This window comes from Tinamus guttatus, unplaced genomic scaffold (assembly GCF_059628265.1).
Source record: "Tinamus guttatus ecotype Peru unplaced genomic scaffold, ASM5962826v1 Tinamus_guttatus_pri_ptg000138l, whole genome shotgun sequence".
Classification (NCBI taxonomy): domain Eukaryota; kingdom Metazoa; phylum Chordata; class Aves; order Tinamiformes; family Tinamidae; genus Tinamus; species Tinamus guttatus.
Genome location: NW_028288672.1, coordinates 2,881,874 through 2,897,863, shown reverse-complemented (window position 1 = coordinate 2,897,863; position 15,990 = coordinate 2,881,874). Strand labels below are relative to the sequence as shown.

Genomic DNA, 15,990 nt, shown 5'->3' with positions numbered 1-15,990 from the left:
TCACATGCACTTTCTTTAGACAATAAAGTAATAACATGTTGGATACAGGAGCACTTGGGCACCTCCAGCTCCACCAACCTGCTGGCTCTGTGGGGCTTCACTGCCCTACCAGTGTGGACCCATCTTGGGTAAGAGATGTGGGCAAACTTCTGAAAAGTGGCAGCTCCACGAAGTTCTGGATCACTGTGAACATTTTGATGTGATGACAGTAGCACCCCACACGGCTCTACTCCAGATCTTGCCCAACATGACAAGAAGCTGTTAAGTTAATAAACACTCGGCTGTCTTGTGGTTGATGTGAGTGGCCCTGAGGCAAGATGTCTGCTGCGTGGCGCAGGCAGTATTACTGCACAGCAAGTTCAAAGAGAAGCCATGTGGGCCGTGGCCCTTCATCTCAAGACAGCTGGAATAATAATAGTATCTGTGCACCCGTACTGGGGAGACATGAAAGTATGCAGTGCTGTGCCACAGGATACTCTTGCAAAATGTAGTGTGAATGTAGCTATTGTGCTCCAAAGGAGGCTGGGACTTCTCCAGCGTGGATGTGACAAGGACATGCCTTCCAGCCTAGGCCCTGACATATTCATGTCAACAAAAGCAGGATAAATTTAGCCTAGGTAGAATTTTATGAGGAGTTCTAAATTCCTACACAGCAAGTCACAGAAGCCTTGTCTGGCTGCTTAGCTGTGTCTGGTGATCTAAGCTAAACCTAATCTAGCTTTTACTTCTAGATAATGCTCCTACACACTTGAGCAAAGATGGTTCTATTTTAGCTGTCTCCCTTGAAATGGGGCCAGTGTATAGCCAAGCACGCAAGATTTGTGAAGCCAGAGAACAATTACCAAGAGGGGACGTGAACTGATAGTCCTGAGACGAGGGCAGTCCCAAGATAGAATGGAGAACAGGGAATATTTGGAATTTGCTCTAAATTCCAGAGTGTGCTCCTGCATGTTATTAAGGAAACACATCAGCCAGGTTACCATCCTAGAATGTGCAAGATCTGGACTCAAGTCCTACTTGGACTGGGAAGTGTTTAGATTTTAGCATTCCTACATCCTTGATTTAGTGCTCTACTAAAGCTTTTGGGCACAAAGCATTTCTACTGCAAAGTGCAAAAGGACGTACTTCCTACTGAAGTTTTATTTAAAGAACCTTTGTTCTTAAGATGGGAAGAGTTGCTAGATGCAACATAGTACATAATTTGCTGTCATCAGTTCTTAGGCATTTAACATCATACACAAGACAAATATTGACTAAAATACCAGTAAAATATAGCAAGAAACAAGAAATAAAAGAAAATTATTATCAAGAAATTATCATCAAGAATTATTATTGGGAAACAAAGTTGCATTTGAGCGGGAAACCTAGAAACTAGTGGCTGTAGCACCTTTGCAGGCATGGGTGCTTTTAAATAAATGGCTGTTCTTAGAGAAAAGAGATGAGAGGAGAGGAGAGGAGAGGAGAGGAAAAGCATTAGTCAATTATACTGCTCAGTTTTTAATGAGAATGTTAACCTAGGTTAACCTAGGTTTCAGTAATTTGATGGAATAAAAAGAGTGAGTAGAACATTGTAATTCAAGAATAAAAATTATATAGGAATGAAAAAATAAGCTCTGTTAATGTAGACAGAATATCATATAATTTTTAAAAGCTTATTGTCAAATAAAGTAAGTAACAATAAGATTGTGCCCGAAGAACATAAATATTACAGAATTTTTCTGAAAGAAACTCTGTATGTAGAGTTTTATATAGAAACTTTCTCTGTATAGAAAGAGTTTGCTGCTTGGGCAATACTACTGATCACTTTGTTCAGAAGGTGATAGAGGTGTGTTAAATGCCAGAGAGAGTGAGAGAGAAGAAAACTTGATGGTACTGAGAGACACCAGTCATTCATATGGAAACTGGATGAGTGTTACCTCAGGACGCAATGCAGAAAATTAATTTGCAAACACTATAAAAAGCTGTTGCTTGGAGTAAGGGACCCTATAGGAAGAGAAAAAACTCCTCGTTTGTTTCCAAGTAGATACTCAACGAGCCACTCCGATAGTGACACAAATTCAATATCCTCATAAATCCATCATATTAGTTAAAAATTATATAAAATGAACTAGTCTTTAAAAGGCAGTTAAAAGGAACAACTAAAAGGATAGAGGTTTTCCAAGGACAGGTAGCTTATTCAAAAGTAACATAGTGCAAGAACAGAACAGCATGTATATAAGAAAACCTCCACCATTAACAAAACATCTTTTCTCAGTTCTCAACCCCAAAATACTTTTAAGAAAGGTTGAGAGCTTCCTGTTTTTACTGAAAGAAGAGGAGGAAGCGTCTTAAAAAGTCTATGGGCTGATAGGTAATAGAGATATGAAAGGACACCTTGTGCTCAAGGAACATAATGGCAAAATGAAATGCTTGCTTGCGCTGGAGTTCATTCTGGATGATTTACTGAAGGGTAAGTTGGAAGAATTCTCTTAGGTTTAAGCAGAGGTTTAAAACAAATCTCTACAACAGTTCTTAAACAGAATTCTGTACAGTCTGACATGGCAAACTCATCAGTTGTTACCTCTAGTGTGTTCTGAACTGGCTCGCTTCCAGTAGACATATTGCTAAATATGATACATTAAGGGAGAGCTGAAATGGCTTTTTGATAGAGGGCAACTCTGCCTCTGATGAATTCAGTGGACATTGCTATGTTTTTATATAAATAATCTTTGATCTGGTCGCTCCTGAATATTGTGTGCAGTTCTGGAGCTCCTATTCTTTTTTTTTTTTAAAAAAAAAAGGAAGTAAAAATGAAGCGGTGTATATACAGCAAAACAGTGTATGTACAGTAAATATGAATCACCAAGATGAGGTGGTGTGTGTGTGAAGGTGAGATGAGAATGAACTGCTTTTTCTCCAAAACAAGAACAAGGGGGGAACCCAATTGAACTATTTGGCAGCAGTTTTAAAAGCGAAAATAAATAAACACAGTTTAATTGTGTAACTCATTGCCACAAGATATTTTGAAATCCAAAAGGATAAATAGATGCAAAGAGCTATTGTATAAATTCATGGATGGAAGGTCCAGAAATAGTTATTAAAACCCAGCAGTGTGCACATAGCTTTCAGTTCAGGAAATTCATATGCTGTCGACCATATGAACTTGGTAACATATGTTACAATAATGCGTGGAAGTAGCACTGTGCATTCACTTTTTTTTTTTTTTTTTTTTTTTCTTCCATGCATCAGCCACTCACTCTGTTGGACACAGGAGTATAGACTGGGGGAGTTGTTGATCTGCTGATTCCTATGTATGAATGCCAAAATTTAACTGTTGTTATTTGTAATCAAACCCTTTAATTTGGTGAGGGCCGGTCGAGTAGTGTGATTAATCTCCCCAAAATATTTTCATTGGAATAATGACAAACTGGACTCACATGGAAGCGTGCGGAGTATAGGCAGTTGCGCTGGCAGAGTAGACAGCATCTTTTACCTTTTTTATTTTAAAGGAAAATGCTTCAAGCCAGAAATAGGTGAAGCCAGATCCTAGCAGATGGTGTTAATCGTGTATCCCCTACATTAGAGAACGGGAAAGGTTTTGCAGCAGCGCTGAGGTCTGTGTTCCCGTATCCGTCTTGTTGAGGAGCCAGCCCTCCATGGAGAGGGACCCCCCTCTCCCGCCTGTGCCCAGGGGCTCCGTCTTGGTGTCTGTCCAATGCTTGTTCCTGGCGGCTGTAGAGGTGACAGGGCTCCCGGGAGGTGGGTTGTGTTTGTCCCGTCCGCGGCTGTGCAGGTGCTGGGAGTCACTCGCGCGCTGCTTTCGGAGCGCGTGGCGTTGCGCTCCGCTGGCAAAGTGCAAAGTGCCAATGCTTCCCGAGCCTCCCGAAAATCCAAACCCTGGAGACAGGCAGGCTGCAGAATAGGAGGATTCTGCTGGTACAATTAGTTAAATAAATTCAAGGCTCAAATGCTCTGTATAGAAGAAGCTGCCTTTCTCCTTGATGAGAAAAAAAATAATAGTCTTCTGACACTTACCTCAATACAACTCATTTTTTTTTCTCTTGTTTTTGAACTCAATACATTAGAAACCCTAGAAAATAGGAAGAGAGAAGAATGAATGTATTTGGCATCCAGTGAACATGCCTGGTATATCACTATGAGAAACAAAATTCATATTTATACTTAAATTTTACAGAGAAGACATTTACTAAAATTCATCCAATTCTGACATGCTGAAATCCAGAAGGAAAAGGGTTTTTAGTTTTTTTTTTTTTTTCACTGCAAATGTCAGAAATTCAGGCTTCCCAGTTTTCAATGAAGAACCTAAGAACTGGTCAAACATGCCTTATATTTTCCACAACTAGCAATTTTCTGACTTTGGAAAGTTTCAGAGGGAGGAGCTCAGAGGTGCTGTGGGAGGGACTAAAATTCATATTAAAGTTTTGGCATGAGGGAGAGAATTGTCAGAGTAGAAGGTTTCTTCTGAGGTTTTGCATTTTTTTTTTATCAATTTAGGATGACAAGTATTCATGTTCAGACTCTTCTAATAGTTTTTTTCTGGAATTCTAATTGCCAGCTTATTCCCAGGATTGAAGAATGTGGACTTTCATGTTCTCAGGTACTTTCTTTCTTATTCCTGTTTGCTGTCTATTAACTTACTAGCTGTATGCTATCAAAAGAATTGTAAACACAGTGTGAAGCAAAAATAGAAAAAGATTTCAACTGTCCTGAACATTGCAAAGTATCCAAAGTGAGAAAGATGACTGTCAGCAAGGCAGGAAGAAAATGAAATTTGCACTAAATCCAGCTACTGTTGTGCTTGGTGATTTTTTATTATCTGTCTTGTGTATTTGGAAATCAGTAACAGAATTGCTTGAAAACATATTAATTACATTGGAGATTCAGTTGTTACAACAGTACAGTGCCACAGGGGAGAGGGAGGGAGAGGAGATTTCAGAAATTTCTGATTATGTTAGGAATATATATATATATATATATGTATATAAAGACTTTTCTGCAAATAAGTGAATTACAGCATATGAAAGACTAAAACCTGTTTTGAGTTTTGTAGTATGAATGTATCTGCTATTCAAAGTAATGACTTCTGTGTGTGCACAGAAGTGGAATGAGAGCCATACCATCTCTTTGCATCTCGCACGTTCCCAGACAGGCCCACAAAGGGGCAGCATAGAGATGGGCAGCCGCCGCCGCCGCGCTCAGCGCCCGCTCACACAGCAAAGCGAAAGATAATTAAAAACAAGATAAAGTAATAGAGAGCCTGATTTCCAGTCTTAGGAGAGGACAGTAACTATTTATTGCTATGGAGAAGTGGGACCGATGGCAGGAAAGCGCCTGGCTGTGGGTACAGAGCGCTGTTTGCAAAAGTCTGTGTTTTGTCCCTCGGTGGGCAAAAGAGACATATTAAAGATTGTCTAAACGTGGCAGGACCCAGATATTAAGTGAGTATTTGTTACAGCAATTTATCTTCTATCTTCTATTTTCTTTTTCCTATTCTCTATTTTCTATTTTATAATCATAAATATGGCAGGAATAAAGATGCTTCAAAAGCACTGGATTGAGGGGGGAAACACTATATTTAAAGTTATCTAAGGTTATATATCTCTGAATTTGAATTCTGTACAGTATCTGCCTTCTTCTATTATATTTTTAAAATAATATAATAGATTAAAAATAAAATCATAAGAGATTAATCTCTTGATGTACGGCAGTATTTGTCATATGCATGTTCACATACGCAAACACACATGTATTTTAAATAAATTATTCTCCTTGGGCTGCTACAGAGAGAGCTTAAAATAGCTATAATTTACTTTTCTAATTTGTTCTGCTAGAGTAGTTGACTGTGAGACTCAAACTAAAAAAAAAAAAGCCAATAACAGCTTTTTGGGTGGGATCCAATCTAAGGGCAGGGTTTTCCTCTGAGGATGTTCAAGGGCATCTTTCTCAGTTGCATCTCAGGTGTTGGGAAGACTGATTCACTAGATGTCTAATAGGGAAACACAGTCCTGCCGTTAGGTAGAATGGATCCCTTTCTTTGCTTTCAAAAGCTTATCTCAACATTTTTCCAGTGCCGAAGTTTAGATAATTGAAAATGTGTATTTTTGTTAATTTACAGGGGAAACAGGTTTCCAGTATAACAGAATCAAGTATAAAGGTCACTTGCAATGGTAAAAGATAGGAATCAGTTCCTGCTCTGCGTGTAATGTTCCTGCTAGTTGTATTCGGCAGAATCTTGAATGCATTAATGACTTTTTAAGACAAAAATGTTTTCTCACTGGGAACAATAATGATCCCATCAGGACAAATTACTGCCAGCTTAGCATTTTCAGTCCAGTGTAAAGCATTTTACCCACATGAACTTTAGAGTCTCATGACTGCTTGTTAGAAGAAAACTCCTTCTTTCTGTTCCTTTGTAAATAATATTCCAACTTAACCCACCACAATTTATGGCTTCAGTTTCGCTCCTATCTGAATTATTTTAAAGGGGATGGGAATAAAAAGGCTTTTATCTTCCCCATAATTCCTAAATCAATGGGCTTTATAAGGGCACTAATTGGAAGCTATAATTTCTCTTTGAGTATTCGGGCACTGCCTCCTACACAGTAGGTCACGAACTAGTGATTTGAAAAGAGACAGCATCAGTGGAAATACCTTTTGTCTAGAAATTTGCTTTATGAAATAATGAGTTACTGCAAATTTTAAACTTTCAGAAGTCATTGTTGCTATTTTTATAAGTGAATATTACGGTGAGCTTCTCATCTGCAAAGTAAAAGCTGAGATTGTATTGTTCTTAATAAAAAAACTTGTTTGCATTTTTCTGCATTTTTCAAGCCATGGATATTAGAGGGTTCTGAGCAGGTTTAATAACTGGAACTTTTGAGTCTGAACAGTGGATTAGATTTTAACGTGAATGTGTCTCTCAAATATTTTTAAGCAGTTATTACGTCCTTTGGGTGTTCTTTAGCAGAGTAAAGCACCGGTTATGCATCTTAAGAAGGAAACAGTGACACAACTGTTTTGAAGTATATGACCTAAACCTTCACACTGAGCTGATTTAAATTATGGATCCTATTACAACTTCATGAATCATCCTTAGTTAACTATGAGTATTCAGCAAGGCATCCGTGCTTTGTATAATATCCAGGTTTCATTACTACACCACAAATTGTTATATTCCTGTCCAGAAAGAAATGAACAGAAAGACACTGGAGGTTTATGCAAGCATTACATGACAATTTAAACTGCCTGAAAATACACAATTGTGGGTTGAATGTGGTAAGAGGAAAAAAACAAGCTTGGGCTCTATATTATGATTTATTTTTTCTTCCTTGTTTTAATGGCCTGGCTTTGGAGCTCTCATGATAGTCTGGTAGCCAAAGGTTAAATACGATGGGCTTGGTCTTCATGTCTCACCCAATAGCAAACACAGTTATCGAGCAAGTTTCCCTGTGAAAGCATTGGGGAATCCCAGCCTACAATTGAAATTGGGTTTGTGCCCTACTCATTTTACAACCCGCATTGTTTGCAAGCTGTACACAAAGAAATAGACTTATGCCAAATTTGAATCAACAGCTGGTAAAGATCAAGAGCACTACATTAAAAAAAAAAAAAAAAGCTCTCCAGAAAACTATGAAGTAGTATTTGTATTGTCTTTCATTAAATATAGTAATGTATCCAAAGTCCATGGGTAATGAAGGAAACCCTAAATTTAATCTGGGATTTCCCTGCAACTAGAAAAGATATTGGCAACTAATTCCTGATATAGTTGCTGCCTGTTCATTCTATTACTAATATAAGCACTTAGTGTTGCTGTACTGAATACTTATGCCATGGATCAGGCTATTCTACTTGAATATTTTTAAGAGTGATGCTAATCCTTTAAAAAAATGAAGAAAATAATAATCTAGGTGACATAAGAGAATAAGAAAATAAGAATCTAGTTGTTTGCTAAAAAATACAGACGTTGCAAATATAGATCAAGATCAAAGGCTTGGGGTTTTTCCAAAGAGAGAGAGAGAGAGAGAAATACTAGTGTGAAGTCCAAAGAAAAGAAGATGATTCCTCACAGTTTTTTGACTATATGCAAAGATATTTCTAATGACAGGAGGAGACACATAAAGTGTATCCTTTGCCAAAAAATTCTCTGCCAAAATGTGCTGTGATGAAGTACAAGCCAGAAAAGAGCGCTGAGAGTGAAAAACCTGAATTTTGTGCCCCTGCTTGTCACTTTTCATTATCCAGCCCACTTGCATGGCCCTAGTCACTATACCGCTCCAATTTCCACACATACCAAATAGTGCTGACCTTCCTGTGTGGCTTTTCTTAATCACATGTTTTAATTAAGTGCTTTGGATACTATAGTTAAGTATTCTTTAGTTAAAGCATTCACATTTATGGGGCTCAATTACGTTGAATCATTGTATTAAAGTGATATTAACCCATACTCTCAAATATCTGTTGTTACCTTCTCTGCAGGAGAATTGTGTCAGGAGAATTGTGCTTTAACAGTTCAGGTTAGGTGACTTATCTCTTGAACTGTGATCTATATCTGCCATTTCCAGGGTGAAAAATAGCAAAGATATGGGATGTTTAGCTTTCATGTTTCCTGCTGTATCTTATGCCATTGGTTAGTTGTCACCCCTGAGAAAAAAACAGCCAAACACAGATACCACCAGTGACTCAGAAGTGTCTTACATGTTCATCATGGCTATAGCACCCACTATAGCTTCTCTTAGGAGCAGTGGAAATGGAGAAAATTGCAATTCAGGACTTGCAAAAAAGGCAACAATTCCTCTCCATTTTCACTTCCTTGCTCCTCCCTTCTTCAAGAGCTCTGGAAAAAGGCTGCAAGGCACACAAAGCAAAGAAGTGCTACAGGCATTCATGAAGGCTGGGGACACACATTAGACAAACATGTCTAGTTGGAATTAGACACGACAAGGTGCCCTGAAGGGCAGTTTTAGAAGCTTCACCACCATCAGACAGCAGCGTATGTTTAATCAGTGCCTGTAGCAGGAGGTAGAAACTAAAAGAAGAAGGGGGCATGTATGCAAGCTCAGCAGCAGCTGGGAGCTACTATCTTCTTTTATTATAAGCAGGGGATCACAGCTCACAAATCCCTTTGAGTTCTGAGCTTGGGAAAGCAAGATATCTTTCCGCTCCATGGGGCCAAAAGCCTGGTAGGGGATATCGTGGTTTAGCAGCAGATATCTTCTGCAGCTCCAGAGGATTGCTGGCTAGTTACGCTTTGCAAATGGAAAGCTGCTGGGTTTAAGATGATAGAGAGTGCAAAGGGAGAGCACTAGATGACCTGTGATTTTGGTGTCACGTCTTTGGAAACAAGTGGGGCCTGGTCTGATTTAGATTCCATCTCTGCAGAGCCATGTGTTTGCTAAGGGAAGCAGGACCTGCCCTGGCAGCCTTCACCAGGCCGCCTGCTGGAGCAGGCTGTTCCTGCAGACCTTCCAAGATGAATTCTCTTCCCATCTTAACGTGATAGAGCACAGCATATTTCTATCTCTTCCCTGTTCTTAAGCACCACTTGTAATCTGGTCTAAACTCTGCCTTCCAATCTAGGCAAGACAACCTCACAGTTAGGAGTTAATATCCCTATTACTAGATTAGGCAGTGTGACCTCACTAGAATTCTTGCAGTGAAGTCTAGAAGTAGCTTAAACTTGCTGGGGCTGGTGATGCTATCGCTGTTACTTTGTCATGTTTATTTACATACCCCCTATTTTCCACTATTGCCAGAACATGTGTGCATGTGTGTGAGATAAGCAGGGATGGTTAAAACTGAGAAGGTCCAAAATGAGATTAAAACCCCGTATTTTCTTCAGGGATACTTCTAGAATCTGCTGGCTTTTATGGCGTTTGCCTCAGCATTGAAGTGCTAGGCCTCACTGCGAGGTGAGTAGGTAACTAGGGCCTAAGAAATGAGTTTCCTGCTATCCTTGATTGAAAATCATTTGATTTGGGGAAACATAAATGTTCAAAAGTCTCGCTGTTGGTTCCAAGCTATATAAAGCAGGAACCCACATTATGTTCTATGTATGGTGTCACCATCATTCCAATAAGAGATCCCTACCTCTTATACATCAATTTTGGACAGATATTTTCCCGTTTAGGAAAATATTTTTCCGTGTAAAACTCTTTCCCAATTTTGCTAATATTTTTGGCTCACTTTTATTTTGAAAGCCAGGAAGTTATTTTACTTCTTAAAAATGTAAATAAAACACAAGGTAAATATGCCCTAAGAAGCTGTGTTGCCAAGGAAGTTCCAGACTGTTTCTTAACTATTTTGGCTAGGGTTGATTCCAGAACTGATAAATTAATGTATATTGAAATGTGATGCTGATACATCAGTCCTGACTCTGCCTCAGAGTTTTGGGAAGTCATGAATAAATTGAAAGTCATTGTGACTGATGATACTGAGCATTGGAATAGATTGCCTGTGGAGTTTGTAGAGATCTAAGCTCAGATATGACTCAGATAAAGATCATTCTTCCTAAGGCAGAAGTGTAGAGTAGATGGCATCTGGAGTTCTTTTCTAACCTTTATATTTCTCTTTTAAGTCTGATCCTCCTTTTTTTTTGGAATCTCAAGATGGTCATTCAAGTGAATTCTGACTTCTTCCTCTGGACAGTCTGTTTCACTGCATATTAATATTCATTCTCTCAGCATGCAAAATATGGGATTCACCCTGAAAACTGTATAGTGCATACAATCCTTCCTCATTGAGGAAGTATCTGTACAAAAATGAAGAAACAATATGGGGTTTTTTGCTCCCTCAGAGTTTAAGTTTTACTTTGCAAATGATCTATGACTGTTTCTCTTGAAGGAAAGGTTTTCAGTCTGGTCGCTTTGAATATGTATGGCAAATTTCAATCATTTCTGGAAAACTGATTGTCTTGGAGTTGCCTCTACTTGCCTGCATATTTTCAGAAAGTATGAATCATATAAACAACATTGTACAGTACTAAATGTGCATTCATTGTCTTTTCTTGGAAAAACATTGAGGAAATAGAATTTATTGCACTTAATACATTTTACTGTCTCCAGTTTTGTTTTTCCTTTTCACCTCTTCATATGCAAACTTCCTTGATTCTTTTCCCACTTCCTTCTCTCCGTGACCTGTGTTCTTCCTTCACTGACTGCAATGACAGGTTTCTTCATTGCTTTTTAAACTTTGTATCATATTTTTTTTCCAAATTGTATTTTTTTTGTATTTTATCAGTTCTCTTTAGTATCATGCTTCATGCTTATTTTTGATCAGCAGTATGTGCTCCTTAAAATACTCTTCCTGATTTTTTATGTATTGTGTTTCTATGGGAATTTTAGAGATTTTTAGAGTTTGGTCACATCGGTGTTTGCATTCAGTCTATACTTGTAGCTGGAAAAAAAAAACTCTCTAGGAGAATGCGTGGCTTAGGTGGTTTTCAGTGAGTAAGGGCTATCATTAAAAATGAAGTGCTGTCATTGAAATGAAAATGAAGGGCTATCATTAAAAGTGAAGCAACATATGAAGGTACTGATAGGATTATAGGTACTGATGGGATTATTAAACGGGGCCTGTGCCCAGGATTTAGTGCTGCCTCTAGGGACAATAGCGCAATCATGAAAAGAAGGTGAAACAGAAAGAAAACTTTTCTTTGTCAGTTGTGGCTAGAAGGGTTTCTGTAAATCAAGCAAGCACTTTAGAGCTTGTCTGATACCTTTATCCTGAAGTCTTTAATGAAAATATTCCCTTAACTGATAATGTGGCAAAAGGAGTGAACACTTTGGTTTCTCAGGTTCATCACTGGATGCTGCCGCTGCTTCTAACATGGCCTGAGATCATTTGAACATCCTTACATCCTTACACTACAACATAGCAAGATAAGTCTTGAATAAAAAGTAAGTAAATTAGAAAAAAAAAAAGACAAAGATAAGCAGGAAAAATACCTCCTTTAATTAGGAGTATTTCTAAGTTCCAGTTTGAGATTTTTCTCTGTGTGAGGGGAAGAGAAGGCTGCTCCATTTTCATGGGAGGTGTGGGCAGCAGTAGCATCTGCTCTCATGTTTCCCTCTATGGCTTTCAACAGTCTCAGTAGCCTCCTGACATGTAGCCTCCTAAGTCCTGAAACTGTTGTAAGAAGCTATTTCCAAGTATGCTTTATTGTTCCCAAATTTTAGTATGTCTCTGTCATGTGCCTCAGAAGGGTTAGAGGGAGACTTTTTTTTTTTTAAAAAAAAAAGAATATCTGAAGAATATTCAACGATTCCCTGTCTGGGCTCTTTTCCTAGGTATTAAACAGAGCTTAAATGGAGATCATGAAAAGCATTAGAGACTTGTCAGGGCAATATGAGAAACCTGCATGCTCAGCATGTGCTGCCTCATATAAGCCAAGCCAAAAAGCCAAATGTGACATGAGTCTGTACGCCACTGTCTAGACTATAGGCACCTAATTAAGAGTCAGTCTGAAGTCCTCCCTTCAAACTAGATATTGAGCCACTCTCCCAATTTCTGTTTTCTTTTTTCCTGACGCCTACTTAGAAAAAAATACAAATGGCCTTTGAAGTGGGAAATAGATTTTCCTTTTGAATGCAGAAATTGCTCAGCTTCATAAATTTCACTGTCTCTCATCTGTCCTTCTTTCAGTTTCTCACTCTTTTATTACCTATCACTGCTTTGACAGGAGGTGTGGGAAGATCTGTCATTTATGGGACAGCATGGCAAACCCGTAACTTGTGTAAGGTTAAACTGCTTCAGGCTAAGAAACATATTGAATCCAGCTATCCTTAGAGGTAGGAACTTGAACAGCTGGAGCATACCCTTATGCTGTTTTCCCTCTCTAACACTTACATGTCGAAAAAGAAATAAGGCTTTAACTATGCTAGCTTAATCTCTGTTGATACTAGATCTACTCTAGCCACCCACTAACTCTGGAGCACTTGGGTGCCTCACAAGTGCATATATGCTATTCCGGTAGAAGTTAGGTGTAAGAAAGAAAGATGTCATCTCAGCTGAGTTCTTGTCATGCAAAACAGAACCACAAGCATCCAGGTAGCTTTCAGACCAGAAAGGTGCCTAATAAACTCAGACACCTCTAGGGTTAGGTGGCACTTGGTGGATCATGTACTGTGCATCAAGTGTCATGGATCACGGTGGTGTTAAGCCATGTTTCATGTACCTAAATCTAGCCCACAAAGCTGACAATCTGATGCTGCAAATGACTGCAAACTTTGGCTTCATTTCACTACCAGTGGTAATGCCAAACTCAGACAAATTGTCATACTAGGAAATGAAGTTAGTGACAAGTTTCTCAAAGGCAATGCTGAAGTTGATACAGGCAAAAAGCTTTTTCTCCAGCTGGATCTCATTCAATGTTCATTTGAACCACTGAATAGAATTTCACTAGTTTTCAGGTGTTTAGAGTTAAAATCATAGTCTCCTGCAATCTGTGAATGTGAACAGGATGGTATTTATTGTTTATAAAGATTAGAGTGTTCTGCTTTTGGGACTGACTGTGAATGTAAGCAAAATAAGCAGTTTTCTAAACCAAAATGGAGATGCATTTGCCAGAGCACTGGAAAGCCAGATTGCTGCTTCTGCTGTTGCTGGGGAATAGTGTTGAGATGTATAAGAGGACAGCAACTGGAACGGCAAAAAGCTTCAGGCATTCTACAAGCAGTAGTCACTGCCAGCAGCAGCACAATCAACAAATCCAGCTCTGGGGGTCTCTCAGGACTTTCAGTTCTGTTCTTGCTTTCTCCCCACCTCCTTTTCTTTGGCACACTGGTTCCAGGCACCTCTGAGGTTGCAAGATCCAGTGCTGCTGAGGGATCTTGACTAAACTTTTCTTGAAGACTCTTTCATGCTACAAAGAACATCATGCCATCCTAACCTTGAAGCGTTCATATTTGTATGGAGAGGTTGTATCTTTCCTTAAGTTTTTAAGAACTGGCCAGAGTCATGGCTGATCTGGCCAAGTTTTGGTGACAGTACTGCTTCTAGCAGTAGGCTTGGCTTGGAGACAATTTCTTTTTTTGATTTCTTGATTTTGATTCTATTCTAACACTAGTACAGATTAGGGATTGACTGGCTGGAAAGCAGCTCTGTGGAAAGGAATTTGGGAGTCCTGGTTGACGACAAGTTAACCATGAGTCAGCAATGTGCCCTCGTGGGCAAGAAGGCCAATGGGATCCTGGCCTGCATCTGGAGAAGTGTTGCCAGCAGATCGAGGGAGGTGATCCCATCCCTCTACTCAGCTCTGGTGAAGCCACACCTGGAGTATTGGGTGCAGTTCTGGCCTCCCCAGTACAAGAGGGATGTGGAGCTTCTACAGAGGGTCCAGTGTAGAGCCATGAAGATGATTAAGGGACTGGAGCATCTATCTTATGAGGAAAGACTAAGCGAACTGGGCCTGTTTAGTGTGGAGAAGAGAAGGCTGAGATTTGCTCAATATATTCAAGTACCCAATGGGTCATTGTAGGGAGGATGGGGCCAGGCTCTTCTCTGTGGTGGCTGGTGACAGGACAAGGGGTAATGGGTACAAGCTGAAACACGGGAATTTCCACCTCCATATGAGGAAGAACTTTTTTCCTGTGAGGGTGACAAGAGCCCTGGAACAGGCTGTCCGGAGAGGTTGTGGAGTCTCTTTCACTGGAGAGCTTCAAACTCGCCCCAATGCCACCCTGTGCCACGTGCTCTAGGTGTCCCTGTTGGAGCAGGAGGGTTGGACTAGATGATCTCTAGAGGTCCCTTCCAACCTCAACCATTCTGTGATTCTGTGAGCTTCGTAGGGTAACAAAGATGATTAAGAGACTGGAGTATCTATCTTATGAGGAAAGACTAAGCAAGCTGGGCCTGTTTAGCCTGGAGAAGAGAAAATTGAGAGGAGATCTGATCAATATGTATAAATACCTGAGGCAAGAATGTAAAGAAGATGGGGACCCGTGCTGAGAACTTTTCTCTGTGGTGGCCAGTGACAGGACAGGGGGTAATGGGTACAAGCTGAAACACGGGAAGTTCCACCTCCATATGAGGAAGAACTTCTTTCCTGTGAGGGTGAGCCCTGGAACAGGCTGTCCGGAGAGGTTGTGGAGTCTCCTTCTCTGGAGATCTTCCAAATTCACCTGGATGCCACCCTGTGCCACGTGCTCTAGGTGTCCCTGTTGGAGCAGGGGGGTTGGACTAGATGATCTCTAGAGGTCCCTTCCAACCTCAACCATTCTGTGATTCTGTGATTTCTTTTATTCTATTCCAGCATCCTCTGTATGAGATCTCCAGTCATTCACTGTAATAGCTATTTAGGCTATTGCATTGCTAGAGTATCCCTGTCTCATTGTTAGATGGAAAGTGCTGATTTGGTAGTTTAGTTGCCTTTCAAGTAGCTGAGTGGCTTGACATTTTTTGACACTCTATGTATGGGATGGTGCTGATTTATACCAGCTGAGGTTCCAAATGCGTTTTAATTTTACTTTGTCTATTGTATACAATTCTGTTTTGTTAACAACTTGTATTAATATTTTAGGAAACATGACATTGAAATGATGGACAACTTTTTTTTTTGTTTCAAAAAGAAAAAAAAAAGGAAAAAAAAAAAAAAAAAAGCTAGAGCATACAGTTGCTCCAAGCAAATTGTGCTTCTAGTCCTGGAATTGAAGCACACAATGGAATGGGCAGATTTTATTTCAAACTGTCATAACTCCCTTTAGACTAATAAATTTAATAGCGTGGTTTCTATGGTGGCCAGGCTAGGCCTTTTTTGTAGCACAGTATTATTTTTACATACAGTCTGCTTAAAATACAAGATGGGAATGTTCTTCCCAGTTGTGAGACCTTAAAGCAATATTTTGTCTGGATGTTTACTTATAGGATGAATGCATGTCACTGCAAAGAATTCCCAGAAATACAATTACTATCCTGCCAACTCTTTCACTTGTTTTGCCCTGTAGAAAACAGTCAGCCAAACAGCCACAGTAACATTTAGAGGAAGTTATTTACCAA

The 15,990-nt window shown here is 39.5% G+C and overlaps 1 protein-coding gene across 1 annotated transcript in view; it reads left to right on the top strand.

Annotated features, from left to right (window-relative positions):
* Positions 1-4,392: 4,392 nt before the first annotated feature.
* IL17REL (interleukin 17 receptor E like) overlaps positions 4,393-15,990 on the top strand; it is a 40,381-nt gene continuing 28,783 nt past the window's right edge. The window contains exon 1 of the mRNA XM_088521899.1: positions 4,393-4,597. Coding sequence (XP_088378025.1) covers positions 4,496-4,597 — 102 coding nt within the window. The 5' untranslated portion in view covers positions 4,393-4,495. The remainder of the gene's footprint in view (positions 4,598-15,990) is intronic.